Source organism: Ixodes scapularis, unplaced genomic scaffold (genome assembly GCF_016920785.2).
Source record: "Ixodes scapularis isolate PalLabHiFi unplaced genomic scaffold, ASM1692078v2 PGA_scaffold0__279_contigs__length_252992795, whole genome shotgun sequence".
Taxonomy (NCBI): Eukaryota; Metazoa; Arthropoda; class Arachnida; order Ixodida; family Ixodidae; genus Ixodes; species Ixodes scapularis.
In genome coordinates, this window is record NW_024609835.1 from 79,508,189 (window position 1) to 79,533,426 (window position 25,238).

Here is a 25,238-nt window from a genome sequence, read left to right on the forward strand (position 1 = left end):
TGAACTCCCCAAAATTCACAAACCGGGTTGCCCCCTACGCCCGATTGTATCTTTTATTAGTCATCCACTTACAGCCTTTCCAAATATCTGGTTATGATTCTGAGCCCTCTTACAAGAAAAAATGAGTTTAGCCTCCGGAATTCCCATGACTTTGTTGAACTTATACGCGCTCAGACCCTGCTACCGCACGAGGCTATGGTATCCTTTGATGTGATTTCATTATTTACGAATGTCCCCAACGCCCTGGCGGTTGATGTCGCCCGTGACCGGTTGTTGGCAGACCAGTCGTTGTCCACTCGCACAACCCTCCTTGTTGAAGACGTTATACTCCTTTTGCGTTTTTGTCTCAACCAGTGTAATCTTAGTTTTAATGGGGACATATATCATCAGGTCAGCGGATGCCCTATGGGGAGTTCAGTTTCCGTCACCGTCTCGAATCTCGTCATGGAATATGTTGAGGAAAGGTAATGTCTGGCATTGATTTCCCCGTGAAGTTCTACCGTCGTTATGTCGATGACACTTTTGTAATGGTTAACAGAGAGAACGTAACTGATTTTCACCGCAATTTGAATAGTGTCCACCCCTCAATTCAGTTCACCTGCGAACATGAAACCGATAGTACCTTGCCGTGTTTAGATGTACGTGTCCATAGAACTAGTGAACCTTTTTTTACGATGGAGACATCCGTATATCGTAAACCATGTGACAGACAAAACTTTCTTGACTACCACTCTCATCACCCTACTCAACACAAAAGCTCAGTTGTAAGATCGTTACTTCATCGTTCAGAAACTGTCCCATCTAAGTCAACACTTAGCATTCAAGAACTTAGCCATGTGCAGGAGGTTTTGAAAAAACGTAACTACCCCGACTGGTTTGTCAATCGCATTAAGAAACAAATGTCCCATCGGCGCCCGGATCGAGCCGAACGAACACGTGACGTCGTGTGCATCCCGGAGGCATTGGGACGCGCCCTTAGGCCGTTGGGGGTACGAAAGAACAATTGCCAATGTTATCTCCATGCCAAAAGACCCGACCCCGCCAGAGGCAGAAAGGGGCGTGATCTACCAGGTGCACTGCAAGGAATGTGACGCTTCCTATATTGGAGAGACGGGACGAAAAAGAATAACAAGACTAAAAGAACACGCACGGGATGTCGCCAATTCCACGAACGCCACCCGCTTCAAGTCCGAACTCGTCGACCACGCACGGACGTGAGGACACCAATTTGACTTTGTCAAGGCATCGACCTTGGCGAGAGATATAAGGTGGGGACCGAGGAAGCTGCTGGAATCTTGGTTCATCCAGAATGACAAATGCGGAAGTGATTCATCGCTGGTAAACAAGAACCGTGGCCCCCTGCCGGACGTGTACACAAACTTTATGCCTAAATAGCCGAACTTTTTTGTGCGACTCTCACTCGCTCTGTGCTCTACTGAAGATGCCTCCCGCATTGGAGGCGCAACGTTTAATTAAATTGTTATTTTTGTTATGTCAAGCCGTTTTTGTTGTTACGTAAATTAGGAGCGCAACCGGGACATTTTCTCCCGTGAATGACTATCGGGTGCTTTGACTCCGAAGCAGCTCTTTCGGCGTCCATTTGATGTTCTCGGAGTCGGTCGTTGAGGCATCGCCCCGTTTGCCCGATGTACCTGGTCCCGCAGGACAGGGGGATCGCGTACACTTCCTTCGGTTCCTCTCCTTCCGCCAAGATTTCTCTTTCCGGTACTCCCACGGAGCGGGCGGGTTTTGAGGTTGAAGCCGAAAATAAAGTTCGCTCTTTCCACTTTTTTTTTGCGTTTCCTCCTCTCCTGCCCTCCTTTCCTCACTTCACCGCCCTCCCCCGAGGGGCCAACACGGAGAATGGATTAGGAGACGCCTCCGTTAATCCGGCATAACCCGCCGTAGAGGGGGCGTGCTGCTTGACTAAAAATTATCTCGCTGCACACACACAAAAAAAAAAAAAAATAAATATATAAAAAAAAAATAAAAAAGAAAAAACGTCGCTGGCAGCGATTTAATGCGCTCTGCCGGATGCGTAATGCTTCGTCCGCCTTGAACAAGCTGGTATGCATTGGACTAACATTTTTCGAAGCGCGGCAGGTTTAGTGTAGGTGCTATCATAATGGTCCTGCAAGACTTCCCTGTCCGCCACAAGCTAGCCAATAATTCAAGGACATAACGACGGCAGCGTATTCAAACAGTGTAAAATAAAATGTATATAATATTTATAAGAACACCATCGTCTTCACTGCTTGGCTTTCAAATTTTTAGCGCCGCAAATAATTGTAATCAAAATATTTTTATAATTGAAGACCCCTCGTCGTGCATCGAACCCAAAATTACGCTTATGTGAAACATGATTCGGCGCGGGAGCAACTCGAGTCACCGTAATTTTTTTTTTTTTTTTTAACGTGGATTTTTGTTTTTTAATCTTACTGAGGTACCACTGGCAGAACACGAATCGCATACTTGGAAGGATCTGAAAACTCATATAGCTGGTTGAGTGAATGCAATACTATCGCAATCGTTGTAGCTCGATTTGTTGATTCGAACTTCAACAAATCACACGCACCCATTCTCCCTATTTCTGTTTACCCAGTCATAGTCGTTCCCTCACGATGCAATACGAGTACAAGTAACGGCAGTTTATGCAATGTTGACGATACACAGCCGTGATCGCACGGTTTTTAGAAGCGCTATAAAACGAGCACAAGCGTCGAATTTCGGTACTCTGATTGATTTCTGTCTTCCCGCCGTGACACCACACGAGAAAAGCGATTTCGTTCTGTCTGTGAAACTAGGAACAAAGAAAACAAGATATAATCCCGTAATAAAACAACGCGAAATGGATCTCTGCAGCCAATACCCAACCGTTCGCGAGGTGACTGGGCAAAAGCATATATTACCTCCGTGCCTTTACCCTCTGCGCGCCGCCAGAGAGAGTCATACAAACTCCTTTGCGCTATTATCAACACGATTGCGTTTGCAAGCCGGTAGTTTGACTCGGCTGGGATTCGTCCCTTCTGACTTTCATAGCTCTCTATGAAACCAGAAAGGTAGATACTTTTCTCCATTGGGTTGGTTTGCCCGGGGCCTCCAGTTATTTACGGCCAAAATCACACTAGAGGCGCTTCAGCAATGTTCACTCTGGTCGACACACGTGCTCCTTAAAGATGCCTGTCGTCAACTCTTTCCCAAAAGATACTTGAAGAGCCAATCTTAGAGGCCGACGGATAACGAGGCCTTAGACCTCAAAGAAATTATAACAGAAATTTGGCGTCGTCATTCCCAAACTGGTTGCCGGACGAAATCCAGGGTTGGTAATAGTAACATAAGATACGTACGGCAGAATTCCCTGCCATAAATAAAATGATTTGGCTAACGCCAATGTAACGCGAAATAGGTGCAAAGAGTTTTACGATAGGAAGCGTAAACCGAAAAAAAGGAAAAAAAAAGAAAGAAAGAAAGAAAGAAAGAAAGAAAGAAAGAAAGAAAGAAAGAAGAAAAGGAGAAATTAGAAAAAAAATCTCTGGTGACTTGGCCAAAAAAAATTCTGTTCATGTGATTTTTCTTGCAACGTGACCAAACAAAAAAAAAAAAAAACGAAAAAAAAATAACACGAGAAAAAAAACCATCCCCTGCCCGGTTTCGAAACTAGGCCCTCTTGATCGTGAAACTAGCGCGCTATCCGTTGCGCCAACATAACTTTTTTTTTTTATTTCTTTATTGCAGCCAACATAACTTTTTTTTCTTTCTTTATTGCAAGTTGCGCCAACATAACTTTGCCAGTAATGCTCACGCATTCCCACATCATAGGCGAAAGCTTAGGTGCCTTCGCAGTTTTTCATGCATGTGTTATTTTTATTTATGGCAAGGGTTCACGTCCAGAATGCTTTTAGAGTTTTCGACCAAAACGAGTTTTCTTCATCCGAGTCGCCTTCTAGAAGCAGTAGACCGCACTGGGTCGTCCGGCTAATCAAGCAGCTATTTTCAAATTCTCTGGCGTGCCCGTCCTCGGATCCGAGGTCGCCGTTTGACAAGCTTGACTTTCTTCCACCTGGTAGCCGGAACCACCACGGCCAGCTTTGTTCCGTCCCCACTCCCTCTCGAGAGGATGGCCTCGCCCCGAGGCTAATCCCATTCTCTAAACCTCCTTCCATCCAACGCTTGACCTTTCCCTCCCCGTCCCCCAGCTTCGGGAGAGAAGGTTCTTCTCTGCAGAACGTCCCGTTTGTACAGCGGCTTTAAAGTTCAGAGATTGTCCTGTCTTTATCGTCCCTTTTGTGTCTCCACTTTTTAATGTTTAAAAAGTATCAACACGCTAAAATAGTACAATTTCCGGGATTTCATTTTCATCCCCCAAGTGTGATGCGGGAACCGCCCCATAGAGCCACGGTCGTTTCCGCACTTTGTTATCGCTAGGATTTGACAGTGCTCAATCACAATGCAAGACACGCACAGAGCCACGCTCGCTTTTGCAATGCGCCGCATAAAGGAATGTCCAAACAGGACACGACTCCGACAAATCGTGAAAATTGAAGCGGGCTTGAAGCGGGCGCGTCCGCTTCAATTTTCACGATTTGTAGGAGTCGTGCGTTTTGTAGTGTCCAGTTTGGACACCCCTTAATAATGATATATCTTGTTGAGACGTGCGCACATCCGTCTTGCGCAGTGTTAGCTCAATGGCAGCACTTTCTGTAAAGGCGGATTCACACCGGGGATAGCAGTCGCGCGATCCAGCTAAATCGCATCGCAAAAAAAAAAAGAAAAAAAAAAGTAATTAGTTGGTCAATTTAGCGTGCGCGATGAGCGAGTCCAATGCCTTCGTTGGCGAGTCGCGTCTCAAAAACTCTCGCTCCGAACGCCGTTGGTTGGCTCGGCCTCTCCGCGACTAGAGTGCATCGCAAAACGTCGGGTCAGCAAGCGACTGCTCAAAACCCGTCACTTTTTGCCCGCGATGGTCGCTTTTGCGATGAAAGTTATGGCGCGACTAGATCGCATCGCCGGTGTGAACGCGCCATAATGTCGAACCAGTCTCACGGCGCGTCCCGATATTGGCTTGTGTACCTACGCGCGAGTAAAACATCTGGCACAATTTGCGTTTGCAAAGCCTGCTCCAGCCGCGTCAAAACATTCAGCCAACCTTTGGACTGCAGAAATCAAGAGACAACCAAAATAAGATAAAGTTGCCAGCCGAATAAAACTTGATTTCTATTTAATTAAGATGAAGACCACCCGCGTACATCAAATACCTCATCAGCCGAACTCCAAGGCAGTAAGCCTAGTTCTGGCACTTGTTTGGCACCTTTGGCCCGTCGCTGCCAGATCACAGCCAAACTATCGGGAAGCGAAGCGTAACTTGGGCACTCGCTTGGCGACTTGGGCCCAAAGATGCCAGATCTCAACCGAACTACAAGGGAGTAAGCCTAACTCTGGCACATTTGTGGCGATTTTGGCCCGAATGTGCTAGGTGACAGCCGAACTGTCAAAAAGTGAAGCCTAACTTTGGCATTAGTTTGGCGATTTTGGCCCGAAAATGCCAAAGCTCTGCCGAACTACAAGGTAGTAAGCCTAACTCTGGCACATCTGTGGCGATTTTGGCCCGTATGTGCCTGGTGACAGCCGAACTGTCAAAAAGTGAAGCCTAACTTTGGCATTAGTTTGGCGATTTTGGCCCAAAAATGCCAAAGCTCTGCCGAACTACAAGGTAGTAAGCCTAACTCTGGCACATCTGTGGCGATTTTCGCCCGAATGTGCCAGGTGATAGCCGAACTATCAAAAAGTGAAGCCTAACTTTGGCATTAGTTTGGCGATTTTGGCCCAAAAATGCCAAAGATCTGCCGAACTAAGGGCAGTAACCCTAAATTTGGCATTTGTTAGGCGATTTAGGCCCGAAGATGCCAGATAATAACCGAACTACCCGGGAGCGAAGCCTAAGTTTGGCACTTGTTTGGCGAATTAGGGCCAAGATAACCAGACTGTTGCCAAGGGAGGTCAGGTTTGGCACTACTTTGGCTTCTTCGGGCTTCTTAATGCCCTAAAGTGCCAGACGCAAGCCAAGTTTTGGCCCAGAACTCGGTGCTGCCTGGGTATCAGCACAGACTCACTTCCCCCAATCCCCATACTTCCCCCTCCATTGAAAAGCGACAACCCAAATGTTACAGTGGAACCACAACCGAAAAACATGAATTCCGACAACAACCCCGAGAGACGAAAACTCCGCGCCAAAGCCCACGAAAAGCGAATACGCTACCTACATGAGACGGATCATGATACGTATTTTGCTAATGCCAGTCACCAAGTCACGCATGGCAAAATAGCTTTCGTCAACACACGCACTAAAACATATTACTTCGGCACCTTCACAGAACCCCCAACGATCTACGATTTGGAAGAAGACGCCATCGCCAAAGCCATGGAGCACGCAGCCCAACAACCTAACACTAATCCCACGCTAACCTTCACGGACTCACAGCGCGCCCTATGAAACTACACCGACAACACCTTACACTTTATGACGGATAACCTAGTCCGTGAAATACATGTCCGCTACCCGGACGAAAAATTCCGCCTCGTATGGACGCCTGGCCACCAAGGCGTGGAGGGAAATGAGACAGCCCATCGGTCTCACCCGCGAAAACTCCCCGGGTCCCGTCACGTCATGGCCGGCTATCTACTCGGTAGGCGCAGCAAGGAACGCTCACCGAGCCCTGCGGAAGTCAAGGTTAAAAGAACAACGTGAAGAGCGGACCATTTACCCTCACCCTCCAAAGGCCATGTCTAGGCAACGATCCTCCCTCGTCAGGCAAGCCCAGACCAACTCTCTTCCATCGCACCACATCTTCCACCACATCTACAAAAGACCCGACTCCCCCACCTGCCCAAAATGCGGAGAATACCCTTCCATCCCTCACACCTACTGGTCTTGTAACCCACCCACCCTTCCCCCAACCCTCTATCACATCAAATCTTGGGAGGAATGGCTAGCTCCACCCACGGGCACCGACATATCCGCCGCACTAGAAGCACTAATGCCCGCGTCCCACTAGAGCGACATACAGAAACAAAAGACAACGACAAGCCTCAAACCAGACTCTTTCGCGATTTGAGAGGCTTCGTAGAATAAAGGAGGCTATGCTCAAACACGAGCATCATGCACGCGAGGGTATCTTTGGCAGGCTTGTAATCGCTCGTGCTTACTTCACGAGCACCGAACGACTAAACGCCTGTCAAAGGTACCATCGCGAGCATGCTGCATGGGTTTGAGGCTTGTCGCTGTCTTTTTTCTCTGTCTGTCGCTCTAGTGGGACACGGGCATGACTAATCACTCCGGTCCCCTTGCGGAATCCTCCGCGAGACGTGGGTCGGACGGGCCGTCCGGACCAGGACGTAGGCCCTTACGCAAAATAAAGTTTTGCTTGCTTGTTCCCGCGCAAATCGGTGCCACATGAGCGCTGCTTCCAGCGCTCATAAGGCAAGCTGGGCGCCTCTCTGTATGTGTGAACCGGCCCTTAACCTTCATAGCTATATATATTCAAAAATTCGGCACACACAGGATGTAATAGTATTTAGGCAAACGCGAAAAACTTTGTTAACTTTTTATGACATTCCTGCGGATAAGCAAACACGTCCTTTGTACTCTTGTTGCTTTTGTTCTTAATGTGTGTAATACGTTGCATCAACCTGAAAAATCAGATTTCTCACCACTTCTTTTTTTTAATATTTCTTTGATTACTGACCTTTGAGTATACTTGGAAAGTCACAGGACCGCACAACACTGCATAACGAGGAAATTACCCGTGTCAAAAGGTAATGATTCGAATTGCACTGCTGTTAACGTTTTCTGGATGTACGGCTACTCGGCACATATTTTGTGGCGTCCGGCAGGAGGGACCGAGTCCACTATGCAGTGGTCGTTGAGTGGGCGCTGTAATCAAAATTCGCTGAGAAGACCAAACAAAACACGAATGTCGGAAAACTTGAAACGTGCCTCCTACCAAGGCGGTCTAGAATGAAAAATCGGGCTCTCTTACGGCCTTCAGATGAAGGGTAGTTTGTCCCGACCACCGCCGCTCGGTGACGTCGCTGCGACCTCACCCCTCCTACTGTGGTTCAAATCCTTAGGAGGCACTCCTATCGAGCCTTGTTGGCCTCTTTGCTCCGGGGTAGAATTGTAGGAATTTCTAGACTAGTCGGTGACAGTGTTGAGAGTCCAGGGAAGCTCCTTCCACATTTTTTTCACTTTAACAGAGCGGACGTCGGAGAAAAGGTCGTCTCCTCTCCAGCGTTCACTCTGGTGAAGTAGAAAGAGGTGGGAGAGTTTCCCCTCAACTTTTATCCTGTCACTGACTTACCTCTACAGGCCTCGAGGTCGCCTGCCTGCAGAGACCTAAGCAGAATATTCCTTCCTCTTTCTCTCTCGAATAACTACCAAAAAAGAAAAGAAAAATAACTTTGCGTAGATTCAATTCGTGTGCGCTCTAGGAAGGCTGAGGCAAAGAAAAAACAGAACAAAGCAAAAGCGCGCCAACGGCTATTGGTTGACGTGACTATGACATAATTAGCTGTTCCGTATAGCGGCTGCAACCTTTTTATTTTTTATTTTGTTTTAATTATTTATGGACAGTGTATAGGAAAAATTCAATGACATTAATTACATTTTCTCCCTCCTTCGGCGCGCAGAGCTGGAAGCCAAGATGATCGTGGATCCGGCGCAAACTCTGCGCCTCATGCACACGGTGCCGTTCCCGGTGTTCGTGCAGCCGCCGGGGCACTGCGTGCCCGAGCGCGTGGCACCCGTGGCCCTGGAGCCGAACCAGATCTACCACATCGCCGTCAAACAGGCAAACCTCGCTCACGGAGTGTCTCTGGCGTAGGGCCGGCCCTATAGGAATGGGCGCCATCGAAAGGGGAGCGGCGCCGCTTCGCCCTTTTTGAATTTTTAATGCAAAAGCATTAACTGTTCTATGGAGCAAACCGGCGTTATCAGCTTCTGAAGCCGCGTTAAACGGCACCTAAATTCCTCTGTCTGACGGTCCGAAGCTGTTAGTCTGTATTTTCTGCTCCGATTTATTTGAACACGGCGCCCGACATGGTGGTGTGCGGAGTCTGAAGTACGTCTGCTTCTTGCACGGGAGTCGCGATGATGTCAGAATGCCCAGCTCTTATTGGCTGATTGAAACAACAACAACAAAAAAAGAAATAGTGGGTAGACGTCAATCAAAGCCAATCAGAGCTCGGTGCCATTCTGACGTCACCGCAACTCCTGCGCAAGAAGCAGCCGACTTGCTCTCCGCATATGCTGGGTCGCCGTTCGTTTTTGTAGTCCGGTTCTCGTCTGACAAAACGCTAGTGTTGGGCCACTACTCACACGTTTACTGGCAACGTGCTGTCGTACCTAGACTATAAGGGCGCATAACAAAAAAAGAAAAGGGGGGGGGGGGAGGGGGGAAGGAGGGTCTGCACGGCCGGAGGGCGCCTGAGGGTGGAAATCCGGCCCTGCAACTCCGGAGTATTTACGTACCTGCGTGTAACTCGCCGTAGCAATGTGGGGACTGGGAGATTAAATTGAAAACAAGCTCGTGTAGTTTGCATTTGCAATGTATGCCCGCGAAATATGATAAGCGAAATTCTCCTGCACTCTGTGAAATATATTTTTGTCCTTAACATCTTTTCTTAGTTCAGTACTCGTCACTTTTTTTGTCTGTTTTATATATTTACGAGTGAAAGGAATACGACGGACGTTATTGCCGCGGTATTTCCGGCGCTTTCTGAAGGAAACATACTTTTGAGTTAATGATAAGTAGAAGCCAGAGACTTTAGAGCAGGGCCGTACCCAGAAAAAAATTTCGGGGGGGGGGGGGGGGGGGGTTCGGGGACAACGGCGGTCATTTTGAAAGCGTCTATTGTCTTATTTTCGCCTATGAATCATGTGCATCGGTAGCATATAATGGTGAGTTACAGCAAACCGGAGAACCGGTCCCGGTTTGGTACCCGGTAGCCGACGGGCGCCACTGCGCATGCGCAGAGGTGGAGATTAAAATCGGCTGGCTGCCAGTGCACCGACCAGGGCCGTACCCAGAAAAAAATTTCGGGGGGGGGGGGGGGGGGGGTCAAAACCCCCTAACCCCCCCCCCCCCCCCCCCCCTGGTTACGGCCCTGCTTTACAGCACTGCAGAAACTGAACGTTCTTCGTGAAATAGGATGCAGTACGCGGGCGTGAAAATTCCACAATGCAGACAGTAAAGAATGCGTACATGGCGGGGCTTTTGAGTGTCAATTGTTCAGTTGATTTCTTATTTCTCGTTCCTAGCAAGTCAAATACCGACTGCCCGCTCCTTACCCGTCTGACTGCAAGGACTATCTCTACGAGGGACCTCGAGATGAATTTTATGGTTTTCCATCAAAAGAGGTAAGTCGTGCCGGGCGCTCCAGCTGGTGACCTTTAGTGATTAAATGCAAGCGTCAAAGGTACAGACAGAGCGCGACCGCGAATAAACAATCGCCGGTTTTCTTTTTACGGCTACAAGTCTACCGACAAAATTACTAGTGCACTGGAATGCACATACGTGTGGGAGATTTTAGTTGAAAAAAGGTGGAGTTTTACGCTACCGATTTATGAGAAAAATAAGGGAAAGCGTCACGCATTTGCGGGGCGGCCATGGTGTGGTTTCGACTGAAGCATGACTGATTCAGATTGCTCTAGCGGGAAGCAGGTGAATCGTACTCAACGTCGCAATTGCGAAATCGCACCATGTGAATCGGGCATAACCGTGCCGCGCGGAGTACCCATCGTCCTGAATCCCAAACACAAATAATCAGCCTGTGAACGGTCTTCACGTTGAGTACCTATATCAGGTTAAAGTTTCATAATAATTGGGTTCCGGGTATCTGTGGACAGCTGAATGGCTAGCCTTCCCCAATAGGCGTTTTTATGTCTCCGCAAGATAGACTAACAATCTCGCCTGTGCAGTGTACGACAGCTATGCTTGGTGTGCATGACGCAATAGTGAATTTACCAACCCACGCGCGTATGACGTTAATCCAGCTCAAACCGGGAGGGGTGGGGATTGAGCCCAGGAGGGTTCCATCTGCTGCACGAGCTTTCGCTCCACGGGCTTCGAGCTTTGGTGCTTTAATACAATCCGCCACCGATCCCCCAGTTTTACTATCCATTTTTAAAGCGCAGCTCTTAGGCGCCCGTTTCCGGCTTGAGCGGCGTCGCCGTCGCCGTCGGCGTAACCAAGGTCGCCCCAAGGTCACGTGACCCTTCTCCCCAAGGTCACGTGACCCCCGAAGTAACGTCACTCCCCTGAGATCACATGACCCCCCCCACCGATGTCATCGTCACTGATGACGTCACCGGCATCCGCATCGTCATCATCACTGATGACGTCTTCGTCACTGATGACGTCACCGGCATCCGCATTGTCATCGTCATCATCATTGATGACATCATCAGTGACGTCATTGATGACGTCACCGGCATCCGCATCGTCATCGTCATCATCACTGATGACGTCACCAACATCCGCATCGTCATCGTCATCATTACTGATGATGTCATCAGTGACGTCACTAATGTCGTCACCGGCATCCGCATCGTCATCGTCATCATCACTGGTGACATCACTGATGACGGCACCGACATCCGCATCGTCATCGTCATCATCACTAGTGACGTCACCAGTGATGTTACCAATGACGTCATCGGTATCCGCATCGTCATCGTCGCTGATGACGTCATCAGTCACGTCACTGATGACATCATCGGCATAGTCATCGTCACGTGACCCCCCAAGGTCACGTGACCCCCCCCCCCTCCGGTCAGTTGACCCCCCCCAGTACCCTTCCCTCCTCCTCCTCAAGAGCTGCGCTCTAATTCGGCGTTACAGGGAGTTGTAAACGGCTTTCACTTTTTCCTTCTTTGTTTCATGAAAGGAAGTAACATTCAAGTCGTTTTATAATAGCTGTACAAATCTCTGGTAGAAGACGAGGTTAATAAAAAACAGAACTGGTTCACATTACACACCTTTGATCCGGAGACGACGGGCGACAAAGGAGACAAGGGACAAACACGCACGTCTCAAGAGACGCGTGTGTCGTCCGTCGTCCCCGATTACAATTATTTGTAACAAAACTATGCACGGTTTTGCTGTCCTTGACAAAGTGCGGTTAGCCTCGCTCAGTTCGAGGGCCCGAGTGACGGACTGAAGGTGAACCTCTTATCGCGTATATCGTCGCGTATTTCGGACGTTAATTGCATCGTCGTATCTCTATAGTTGATCCCTATATAGACAAAACTAACGGTTTCCGTGTTTTGTTCTATCCAGTCTTGTACCCAAGAGTGCATCATGCAAGAAGAAATGAACCACTGTGCGTGCGTTCTTACGGATCACGAGTATTCAGTGACCTTTGCGGGACCTCTGTGTTCTATTATTGAAGGCGGTATGTTTGTCCCGCGAACTTTTCGAAACTTCCTCACTTATTTTGATCAATAAAATATGCTACCTCAAAGTACTTGTAGATATCATATTAGCCTAAAATCCTTTCTTTATGATGTTAACTTACCGTGTTACGTAAAACACCGACAGCAGAGGTTGTATAAGAAAGTTGATAACATTATGTCACAAATATTGAAAATGAGTCAAGCAGCTGGGTTCGGATATTTCGATGTAAATTCTGCTTGTGAAACCAATAACCCAACTGCCCGATCATACGCCATTACCCGGCACACATTATTATTATTATTATTATGAGTGTCAGGGAGAAACATGTCTAGATCGCATAATGCAAAGCACAACTTCAAGCTTTGCACTTCAAAAAAATGTAGACCTGCTTTTTGGATGAAATTAACATACTTCAAGACAAATTCAATGTACTGCCGCACTAAAAAGGTATTTGTAGTAGCATTATGACTGTAGAACATATACTATAGTAAAAACGAACTAGCTGCAAGAAAGTGATTTCAGCTGAGTTTTGAATTTAGACCTATGCATTTAGCAAACCGTTCTGAGCGTTTACAAAAGCGGTTAGCGAAGGCTGAAGGTTTGGAATTGTTCTGTGATAGCCGAATGGGGAATTATCGCGGGAGGAAATCACCAGAAAAGGAAAGTTGTATTTAGATTACGAGCTATAGTTTACGGAATATTGTACAGTGGCCCAATTTTTTAAGATAATGTCAAGCGAACGTCGACCGCCGGGACGGTCAGCGCTGTGCAGCGGAAAAATGCGGCGTCACGGGATGCGCACAGTGGCAAAGCCCTTTCTGGTGCGAGCGTCGTCTACTAGGCTATTCCGTTGACCGCACACAGCCCCAGCTCCGTAACAAAGGAGGGCAGGGAGCTTGCAATGTCGAACTGCATCGCCCATACGGCCCTCCTCTTGTAATGCGTTAAAAATCTTATTGACGTTAGCCTGTGTAACCCCGACTGTTGTTTCTATATCCCTTTGCGTCATGCTGCAAATTGACATTCTCACAACACGTTCCCGCGTTTTTATGGGCCGTCAAGGAGGCATAAAAATGTGCGCGCGCCCGCTGGTCAAAGAAAACTTTGGCTACCCGCGCTACATAGGCTAGATGACGACAACAACAGCGCAGTTGATAGTACAAAACACCAAGCCCAAGCGGAAACCCTGACTATACTCCGTTTCAATTTGCGTTGTACCGCAGCAGACGAGTTATCTTGGCCAGTCGCTCGCTAAACGTGTGTCACGTGGCTTTCCCGTTTGGTACGACTGCACAGGGAAGCACGATGTCACGTGTCAGGGTCAAAGCTCTGGATTGGTTTTGATGCCTCGTAGCATTGTCTGCGGTATATAGTTTAATGCATCGTTGCATTCAGTTTGTCGCGTCACCGTATTTTTCATTTTTGTTGGTGTTCACAAAAGTAAACGCAAACATGAAATGAACAAAAAAAAGTAAATTAAACTCGAGATGACACGCGGTTTATGCATGCCACGCCTGAGCAGGGGTGCTATGTTGCGCTTTTTGCACTCCCAGGAGACTTGGAAGAGGGAAGTGACGTCAACGACTAGAGCAAATGCAGATTGGATGTTGACAGAAGAAAACAAAATCAACATCCAATCTGCATTTGCTGCGTTGTTGACGTCACTTCCCTCTCCCTAGTCTCCTGGGAGTGCAAAAAGCGCTACATAGCCCCCCAGTATCACGCAAGCAAGCGCTGTTCAGATTTTTGCTTAAAGGCTATGCGAGCAGATAATGAACAGGGGCTGTGTGCGGTCCACGGAATAGCATAGCAGACGACGCGCGCAACAGGAAGAGCTTTGTGCGCACGCGCTTAATTTCTCCAGTGACGCCGCATTTTTCCGCGGCACAGCGCTGGCCGTCCCGGCGGTCGACGCTCGGATATTATAAAAAAATTGGGCCACTGTACATCTAACTTCAATTAATAAAACGTGATTCATGTGTTTGGAACTGTTATTATTTAGCTTCATATTCTAACAATGACTCTCTTATATCGTGCATTTATTTCTGTTCTATATTAATATTTACATTTTTTGTAATCGATCTTTTATGTTCATAGATCACCTATCAGTTGAGAATGACATTAACGAACATTTCTTTCCAGCCAAATGTTGGGATACAGTATTTGAGAACAAGATACTCCAAAAATGTATGGATCGATGTAAAGCAGCCTGCAAGTAAGAATCGCACCGTAGATACATTTGACAACAAACGAATGCACAGCATGAATGTGCATGAAGGGGTTAAAGGGGAAAAAAGCGAGAAAAAGAAATTGGGTGTCTCTCTGGCACTTTCGAAAGGCGTTAATAGTGCACCGCATTCATAGGGGCTCACCGCGCTTCTCCTTTCCCGGGCAGAGTAAGGAGGCCATTGAAGGGCACACTGCGAAGGTTTCGTGGATATATGAAGCTGCCACAGTGTCACGTAGTGACATTACGTGACGTAGCGTCACGATGTTGCGTCATGGTGTAACCTGACGTCACGGATATCACGACGTTATGTCAGGTGGCGTCACTGCTTTGCGTAACCTCATGGTGCCAGACGACGTCATGGTAGCACGTGACTCGAGGCGACAATGTGACGTGACATCAGGTCACGTGACGTGCACCATGACGTCACAGTGCAACGTGACAACACGGTTCCACGTGACGCCATGATGTCGCTTGACGTCACGTGACCACATGACGTCACTTCGGGTCGCGTCACGTAGCAGCATAACATCACGCGACGTCACGTGCGTGACAAGGGGACGTAATTGAGACTACATCTACGGACACGAGATCGCCAAGAGCTAGCTCTAGAAATGATACGTGTCGCGGCTGGAAGCACGGGGTTCGAACCCGGACAGCCCAACCTTCGCTGCTCTTCTGGAACCTTCCAGTAGAATCTCGGAGCATCGCGTGATGTATTGTCCAGAAAGTTACCACAGCACGATTTAAATAGAAGGAACCGCAGCCGGGCAAAACGCGCGTCCGTCGCCCACGCAGAATGAGTTCCCTTACATTTTAGTTCAATCCACGAGTTCGCCTTCTTACATAGTCGTTTGAAGGTTAACACAAATATACCGTTTTCAATTTTCTGCACTATTTCAAACACAACTCAAAGCACAAAAAGGAAAAAGAAAAGCACGTTCGAAACGAATTTGCAATTTTTGTCTGTATAGACATATCTTGAGTATCTGTGACGTAAATGTTCATATATGGGGTCGCACGACAGCATCTGCGTTTTATAATTTCTTTTTTGTAAATCTTTGCTTTTGCGTTTCTGACATGCTTTCGAGTGCCTTTAAAATTAGATTGCTTTTCTAGTACGATTGTCATAATATGGTTAACTTTCATTTTAACTAAGATTGTTTTATTGTGTAATCAAGTTGTAAACTTTCATCACGTTTCCTCAGATAAGATATCAAACGTAAGTTCTTCAACAGGCAGAGGTAATTTTCATCAGTCGATGAACTTTTTGAACAAAACTTTTTAGTTCACGAGTATATACCACTGGCGATCCACATTACAGAGAGGATTGGGTCAGAAATTGTAAATACATGTTGTTCAAATTTCGAATCACTACATTGTTGATAGGTTCTTTTTGTCGATATTGTTCCGTCTGGTTGTGTATACGTATATTATAAATAAAATAAACAATAAAGCCACGTGATAATTAAATATAAATTCTTGGACTGCGATCGATAAATTATAATTTATGGGTAAATGAACATCGCCAACTTTCTGGGACATCGACGCCTCGGCGCACGCACTAAAATTAAAATTTCAGCAGAACAAGAACAAACATCGCAATGTTCCCCGGGAATATTTTAGATGACACTTGCACACTGTCAGTAAGCAGTAATTAAACATTTGGACTATGGCTTTTATTCCACGTCTCTAAAAGTTTTTTTTTTTTGGCTACATTCACAAAAATTTTACTTTCGGTTTTTCTTGACGAAAGATCGTAATGTTCTCAAGGGCTATACTTGCCTGGGTATCATAGAACACAAATCAGTCAGAATTTTTATATTTCCTTGAAAACTTTTTATTCCACGGGATGTACCAGAAAATTGGTCAAAACTAGAAAAAAGTATGCTTTTTAGTATATAATATTCAAGTTACGATCACATGACTCTCACCTTAAACATGCTGTTTTTGTTTCTCCTCCTGTAACGTAAATTTTCTTGCTTCAAATACTACATCTAAACAGGTTATACTCACTGACGAGTTGAGAAGGGCAGGGAGGAACTTCGCGAGCTTCTTACCTTCGACAACGCTTCGGCGTTTCGTGCACCTCCAGCGCGCAGCTAAAGCACGGCGGAAGGCAAGGGGAGCACGCTGGAGGTCGGAAGGTTCGGTAGACACGTCCCGCAGTTCTCATTCTGCCAGTGCTGACTTATACATCCTGCGCCTTGCCGATTGGTGCTCAAATATAAATGCTACACATTGTGGACACATAAAGTTGTAACCTAGTGAGGTAACCATTTAATTCAATTTAATTTCAGACGCGTTCGATTTCAAAAATCAAACAAACAAACAAAGCGCTAAATTTAAAACCGCGATATTTGAGGTACAACAGACGAGTGCTTTTGTATTAAGGTGGCGATGCAAGCGAGTTGGTTCATGACTTCTGAAATTGGAAAACAGCGCGCAAAAAGACGAAGACGACGAGAGAAGAGCACAGGACAAGCGCTGAAGCGAGTTGGTTCATGACTTCTGAAATTGGAAAACAGCGCTTGTCCTGTGCTCTTCTCTCGTCGTCTTCGTCTTTTTGCGCGCTGTTTTCCAATTTCAGGAGTGCTTTTGTCTCGTTTCTGCGTGTATATGATCTAGTTCTTGGTGGCTCGCGTTTTCTTCCTTCGCATACCTGACAATCAATTTAAGTCTCAAACATGGACGCAGCACGATATTGCGTCTAAACGTTTAATTTTGGAGAACTACCGCCGCAACCTTGCTACAGTTCCGATGTGATAACAATGCTGCGTTTTCGATGTGATAACCATGCTGCGTTTCTCTCAGGGACATCTCGTACGACAGCCGTGTAACGTCCATTCAGAACGTGCAGGTGAGTTCGGCGAACGAGCTCCACAGATTCCACCATCAGTCATTAACCGGCTTCTTGGTGGTATGTTTCAGAAGCTAAACGGATCTAAAGAGTAAGTATGATGTCGGCCCAGGTATACGTGTACGTTTGAGAAGTAGTGAGCCTGCCGGGGAATGAGTTGGCGCATGAAAACGAAGTTTGGTCAGTTTGTGGCCCAACGCTCTTGCACCCTCTCGCGTGAATTGCGGACCGTTATTGACGAGAAAATTGGAACCTAGCGTGATTTTGCTCCAACACAATGCGCGCTGTCACACTGCCCGCGCCTCCTTGCATCAGATTCATGCATGGGGCTTTGACCTGTTACCCCACCCACCACACTCGCCGGAATCGAAACCGTCGGACTTTCACATGTTTCCTGCACTCAAAGGACACCCGAAAGTACATTTCCACAGTGACGACACCATCATGGACGCGTTGTGTGTGAGCGGTGTGAGGATCGAGACAAATTGTTGTTTTGTTTTCTCCACGGGTTGGCAACACTGGAGCACCACTAGAAGAAGCTTGCATCACAGGGGTTTACGTAGAGAAGTCCTAAAGTGTAATTCACGTGGGAATACTCGATCCTTCGCCGGAAGGCTCACTAATTATTAAACATACTGTAATTAGGTTGTATCAAGTTCACACTCAATACGTAAGGTATGATCGGTAAACCGACTTTCTGTCTTCCTAGACAAACGTACGGAATCGTTCTGAAATTTGCTACGGATGACCTGGAACGCCTCACAGAGCAGCCAACCTTAAATGTAAGTCCGTCTTTTAAGGTCCGATCATATTAGCAATGTTTGACTGTAAATAAAATATGCCAGTGACAACGACGGTGGGCACTAGTGCAGCCAATATTCACTGTATATGCTTGCTTGGTGCAGCCTAGCAGTACAATGGGAAAAGAGGCTGAAATATTTACGAATGTACTTTTTGAACAGGAAAGCTGAGAAATCTTTATACCCTCAATATCACTGAAACATTCAAGAAAAAATATGCAGCCCATCCATGACAATGGTCTCCAGACCTAAATGCTTAGGCCAGTTTTTCCTGAGCTAACTTAATCTAAAATCACAACGATGAAAATTAAAAGTACTTGGCCACAAACAAAGAAATTTATATATAATTTAAATTCCAAAATGGGGAACAAAATCGGGCAGAACTATACTTTGTTTCAGTTTAAGTCCAGCAGACACAGCCGACGCTGCAGGCGAATGAAACCAATCAAGCAACGTCAGAAACGCAAGTCACTTGGATATTATTGCTTATGATTGGTTGAGCGATGATAAAACACGTACACAAACATGACGAGCACCATGATGGTGCGATTTTGACGCTGTCTGAATGGTTCCCTGAGCTCGTAACGTCGCCTGCGTCTGGAGTTAAGGTGAAACGATGTATAATATGCCACCGCAAAATCTCAAACACTCTGGGTTTGTTCCCCTTGTAGCTTTTCAGACAAGTAAAATGTCCTTCGGGTATTACAGGGGCATGTCTTTCTCATTCCGTTATTTCTTTCTGAACGTTCACGGGTGAATAAAAAATCCAAATGCAATTAAGACCGCGCGCGCTTGTGCGTGTGCGTTCGTGCGTTCATGCGTGTGTGTGTGTGTGTGTGTGTGTGTGTGTGTGTGTGTGTGTGTGTGCTTTCCCCAACCAGATTATTAGCCATACATTCCTTTCACAAAATTCATATTTATACAGTTTTTATACCTATCCTTAATTTGCGCCTATATTCCACTACTTTTAACGTATATTTTTAAGACTATGTTGTGCGGACGATATTTCACGCAAACAATTCAATGCTATTTCTCTGTGATATACTCGAAGTCATGGGTAGATATAATAAACCATACGGAGCATACGATTGCGCATAAACGTTATAATCTCACTTCCGTTTTTTTTAAGCTTTGTTTGCGTTTTTTAGAAAGTATTTTACTTAAACTTTTGCGTATATTTTATTTTTTGATGTCACTACTTTGCGTGCTTTCTGAATGTTCTAAAAGCCTTTAAACTCTTTTTAAATTGCTGAAACCTTACTGTTACGCACAGAAACCATTAATCCGACATAAATGTTTCGCCCTCTGCTTAACCGTTTTAATTGGTGGCGTAATTGTAATCGTAATTTATGTTAACTGGTGCAAAAAGAAATATAGAACAATCTCAAAATCTAAAATGGATAAAATGGTTTTCTGTATTTATGTGTAACAGCAGGATGTAATTGAAGTGCGAGGGACAACAATATGGTATGTCGTTCACAGGCAATCGAGATATTTGGCTACATCGGTGGCTACCTCGGAATGTGGCTTGGCTTCTCTTTACTGGAACTGCTCGTACACTACGGAAACCGACCGAGAAAGCTACGCTGCCTAACAGTGAATGCCACGTAAGGCGTTATACTCAATCTCAAAAGACTCTTTGCGCAAGTGCTCTTGCAAAGAAACCACATTGCAAATCTACAAGCTTGCACCTGTGGCTCTGGCACGTAGCATTCTGCGCATATACCAAGAAGTGTGAATTCGTCACTGACAACAAATGTGATTGGCGTTGTTTGCTCCCTTGTTTTTTCTCCGTGTGTCCTCTTGCGGTGACAAGTACGTATACCAGTTGAAAGCCTGTCAAAAGCGCATTCAAGCGCATGCTACGTGCGTGTGCACGCACGAAACGCCGATTGGGGCGACACGCTCTCATCATCACGTCAAATGTTTTGAGAAAAAACATGTCATAATCATTATTAATAAAAAAAAAAGTTAAAATTTTTTTTTTAAAAAAAAGTTAGAGGTGGCATTATGGCGTATTTTCATCCCGGGAATATTAATATAATGTTCGTTCTCCCCAAAGATGCAACTAAAGGCGAGAAAACGCGAAAACATCCGACAAGTCGGCACGTCATACTAGGATCTTTGGGCCGCCAAGCCAACACCACCTGGACAGAAGGCCTCCACACGCGTCATCATAGTCAGATCGATCGAGGCGAGAGATTGGGCACGAGTGCTGCGTCAGTGTTCGACTGCGGCTCGTGGCCAATCAGCGCGTCGAAGGTCGGGCTCGGGTCCAATAGCCGACCGAGCGCGATCCGACTGTGATGACGTTTTATAGAGGAAGAAGAAACCATGCGGAGGCCTTCTGTCTAGGTGGTGTTGGCCAAGCGCGTGTCGCTCGTGTGGGTGGCACGCACAATTGCATGTTTGCCAGGTATATTTTCCCGCACTGACACCAGTCGTGACGTCTCTTTTTGACCTTCTTAAGAACAGCAAGAGTGCGCGTGCATAGCTTTGACAGTCGCTGATGATGCGCGAGAGCGGATATTCCGAAAACTCCTAATAATACGTCATAGCCCGGGAAGGAGAGGCTTTAGCGGTACTTTAGAAATAAATATCTGCAGCCTCCGTGCACCAAGTTAAAAAATAATATCGATATTCGTGATACTGGAGGTCAAATAAAGACGATTTAGGTGTTTTTTCTTACTATACAGAACCGCATCAGTCTCCCTTTAGATACCACAAAAAAAAAGAAGAAAACTTGCCAGGATAGTTGCAGTTTCTGAACGTGCTCTTAGGTTGCTTTAATTGCGACTTCGTAACAATGAGACTCACCGGTTGCGCTAAAAGCTCAACTTACAGCATCAACATGCTATCGGAGAAAGACAACTCGTGGCGAAGGCAGAACAGTCAACCAAACCCTAACATCATTGTTATTACCTAGGATTCCGTTTTCTCAAGGTTAAGTTTTGGCGAAATCCCGAGGGTAATTTTCAAAGTCTATTTTTCACTGAAAAGTTGGTGTTTATTCGACTTTGTTTCAGTTAAATTCCCAATATGCTGAAATTCAAAAAAACCTAAAATAAGAAAAAAAAAAAGCAGTGATGCAGAAGTTTACCTACTCGTCCATTTGTAGTACCAGCTGTTAACAATGTATTCATGGTATTATATACAAGGTCTCTTCAGCTGGACATGAAAGTTTTGATGTGCAATTTTTAAGGCGCATTTGCCATCGCTATTACAAACTTGGTCTTTTAAACGATAAAACTTTCGAAAAACGATTTCTTCGCTGTCGATTCCTCAAAATAATTAACGCTTTAGCATAGCTCACTGCAGCCCCTTTATATTTGTTTCTACCTTTCTGACAGAAAAGTGGCTTGACAGTGCGAGGCGATGGGAACAGTATAAAAACTTTTTTTTTGGTGTGAAAGGCCCGGGCCACACCAAAAAAAAAAAAAAAAGAGATGAAAAACACATTAGCTTTTTTTTCCCTGTTGGAAGCACAAATGGTATACAGTCTAATCTATGGGAAGTTAGGAAGCTCTGTTGTGGCCGAGAAATCCGTTGACCCGCTGTTCTTAGCCAACCTTGACGAGATAAGCACCCCTCCGTTCTTGTCAATCACCCGGAGAGTGCGATTGACCAGATGGAGTGCTGACCCTGCGCTTTGACCAGATGTATGTAAAGCATACCGTCTTGCTTTTCGGCCGTCGTGACTTCGAAAATCAGAGTTTATCGGATAAATCTGAATTGACGAAAACATTTTACTGTCAAGTGCTTTTTTAGCTCATACGACATGCCAGTAAACCCCAATTGGGGTCAGTGGTTCACGCCTTACGAACATAATCCGCAGAAATTGTTCGGAATATTCATTCTTTTGTACTACGCCGCTCAACCACTCGACGCTGTAATTCTGCTTGCGATTGCGGATCCTGCAATAGGGAAGAAAAGGCCACCAGCTTTGAGCACACTCAACGGCTTCCACATGTGAGAGCTCGGAGGAGGGTGGCCGTCAGTGGAAAGTCCAGGTAACACATCACAAAACGTTCCCATCTGGTACGCCGATTCCGCATGTTTGTATATACGTGTGTGTGGGCGTGTTTTTCAGGTCTTCTTTGCTAACCAGCGCTGGAATACCGGACAACAGACTGAAGAGAATGGATTTGTGGGCTAAGAGTGTCATCGCCGATGAACCTCTCGCAACAGACTAACTCCATATGATTAAAGCTATCATATTAGTCAGGTCCTGGACTTTGAAACTGCGTCACTCTCGAAGATTCGGAGAAGTCCGGCGAACACACGAAGAATCCCGAGTGTGACTGCGCGTTCAGTTCGTAGCACGCTTTGAACACACAGAAAGCTAGTTTGCACAAGCCGGGAATGAATTTGTATATGTTCACCTGTAGACTTATCTCCTGCAAATAAATGTGATAATTCTGGCCTGTCTAATTTCGTTTCAGGTTAAGTCCAGACGCAGCAGATGCTACAAGCGCGAGCTGGGCCCGTTTTCTCGAACGCGAAGCGTGGTTTAAAGTTAACTATTGTCCCTAGAAGGGGGAATTCCAGGTCACGTGACTGGGAGAGCAGGGGCGTCGAGGGAGGAGCAGTACCTACAAGCAAAATGGCCGCGACGTCGCTTAATGAGGTCTAATAGTTCTGCTTGGTTCTGCTGAACATTCATTTCGGTCTGGCTGTTATATTAATGACTCACCATCAACCTATTAGCACGTCAAGCAAAGCGATAGTTCAGAGGGACTACTAAACTAACCGACGGCAGCATTCCGCGAACGCATCGCTCTTCAGCAGTCCGGGATCCAAGACATATGACGGTACATAAGCCTTGCAAGTGTTTTTATGGTGAGTAAAAAAAATATTTTGCGAACGAGTGTTGGTACATATTTATACTAAGACGTTTAATTTGTTACACTATGCACGCCAACTCGTGAGGAGCGATTACTTTGCGGAGAAAGGGGGTTATCCTCAATAAAGTATTCGTTCGGGGTGAACAGCTGAGACATTGTACTGTTTTGTTCACAGTGCGCCGACAGTATGCCGACAGCATTAAGGTTTCTACATATCCCCGGTGGCCAGCAATTCAGCTGTGACGAGAAGCTTAGCTTCTCGTCACCGGTGGATCGGTTGGGCAAACGGAAGAGAGGGCAAACTGTTGAGGTCAGCAGGAATCGCAGAAACGAGCGTCGCAAAGGAACGAAAACGAGATTACAGCACCGGCGTTGCCAGACTGGAAGAAACGCGGGAAAATTATGCGTTGTTTATGGCGAAACATATTGAAGGAAATGTTTCTTACATTTTCGAATATTCGTCGACAAACTCTAGCATAGTAGCTAAAATTTCTTCGTAGCATCAGAAGCAAATAAATTGGTCTTCAAGCACAACATTACTATATTTTGACTTAAAATACCATACTAGATCGTTGACAACCAGCGGAAAAAGAGGATAAACAAAATGACTGGCTTGTTTCACCGATTGATGGCGCATCTTATTGCCCAATCAAAAATAATTATTGTTCTATATCCAGTCGTTTATTACAGTACCCAGGTACTTTTCCCTTCCTAGGCACCGTGGTTTACCAAAATGGGTTTACCATCGCTTGGAGAAAACTGGCCCAGGTGGCCCTGAACAGTGCTTTCACTGTACGAGCGCGCGTGCTTGGCAGGGATCCTGAAAACCCGGAGCTAATCGAATTTCGGCGGTGTTTTCATGCGATAGTATCCTTTAGCTACCTCCCCTCCCTAGATTTCTTCGACTTTCTGGCCTCCTAATGCGCAGTAGGTATGCGCAGTAGGTATGCGGGAACAGACTCTGCAAAGAGCGTGTCACATGCACGCCCGGCGTCCTCGTGGACACGAGCCTGGAGGCGGGCTTCGTCCAGCGATAGCTTGGGACTTCGGCAGAGTTTGTCGACGAGTGCCTTGTCGCGAAGCCTCACGACGAAGCGGTCCCTTACGAGTCGGTCTTCAACTGCCGTCGACGTGTAACCGCATTTCTTGACGAGCGACCGGAGCCCCGTGAAAAACGCGTCCACGCTTTCGGGTTCTTGGATGCGACGATGAAACACGACGCTTGCGTATACCTCGTTGGTAGGATGCACGAAATGGCGTGTGAAGGCTTCTTTGACGGCGTCGAAAAACAGTAGCGCTTCCGAAGACAGGCTGAATGTCTCGAGTACGCGCCGAGCCTCGTGGGAGCCTATGAGGTAGAGAAGAGTCCGTACCTGGACCTCGTCGGCGGCGTGGTGTAGTCCCGAAGCGAAGCGGAAGTCTTCGAAGACTGTAATTCATTGTTCCCAAGTGCTGGGGTTCGCGAAGTCGAACGGAGGCGGCGACGGGAGGGACGTGTGGGGACTGTCGAGCGGCTCTCCGCTAAGCCTTGTCTACTGCTGCGTAGCTGGCGTAGCCATGCCGGCCGCGTCGAGCGAGCGAGCGAGCGAGGCGAGCGAGCGGGCGGGCGAGCGTTACGCCGCTGCTGTCGTGACCGCTTTTGACACCATGTCGCGGAGTTAAATGAGACGCAGACGCATCGGGTTCCAGTCGGCAAGTGAAGTGACTTTATTCAAGCCGCCGATTATATAGACTCGCAACGGAGGAGCAAAAGAGTGAGGGGGCGCCACTTGCGACCTCTACAGTGCCGAGTTCTTGAAGTTCACGTCGAAAAACAACATAACGCACATCAGGACCGCACCATTTCACCCTCAGTCAAATGGTCTGGCGGAACGCGCGGTAAGAACTATAAAAGATGGGTTGAAGAAAATCCAAAATTACGACATTACAACCAGCCTGGCAAGGCTTCTGTTTAATTATAGACGGACACCATCAAGCATGGGAAAGTCACCATCTGAACTGCTGCTAGGATATCAAATTCGCTCGCGACTTGATACACGTTTCCCATCACACTCT

At 46.6% G+C, this 25,238-nt stretch overlaps 1 protein-coding gene across 1 annotated transcript in view; it reads left to right on the top strand.

Moving 5' to 3' along the window:
* LOC121047165 overlaps positions 1-25,238 on the top strand; it is a 66,608-nt gene that overhangs the window by 17,719 nt on the left and 23,651 nt on the right. Inside the window, exons 3-4 of the mRNA XM_042292209.1 lie at positions 8,686-8,846; positions 10,316-10,414. Coding sequence (XP_042148143.1) covers positions 8,700-8,846; positions 10,316-10,414 — 246 coding nt within the window. The 5' untranslated portion in view covers positions 8,686-8,699. The remainder of the gene's footprint in view (positions 1-8,685; positions 8,847-10,315; positions 10,415-25,238) is intronic.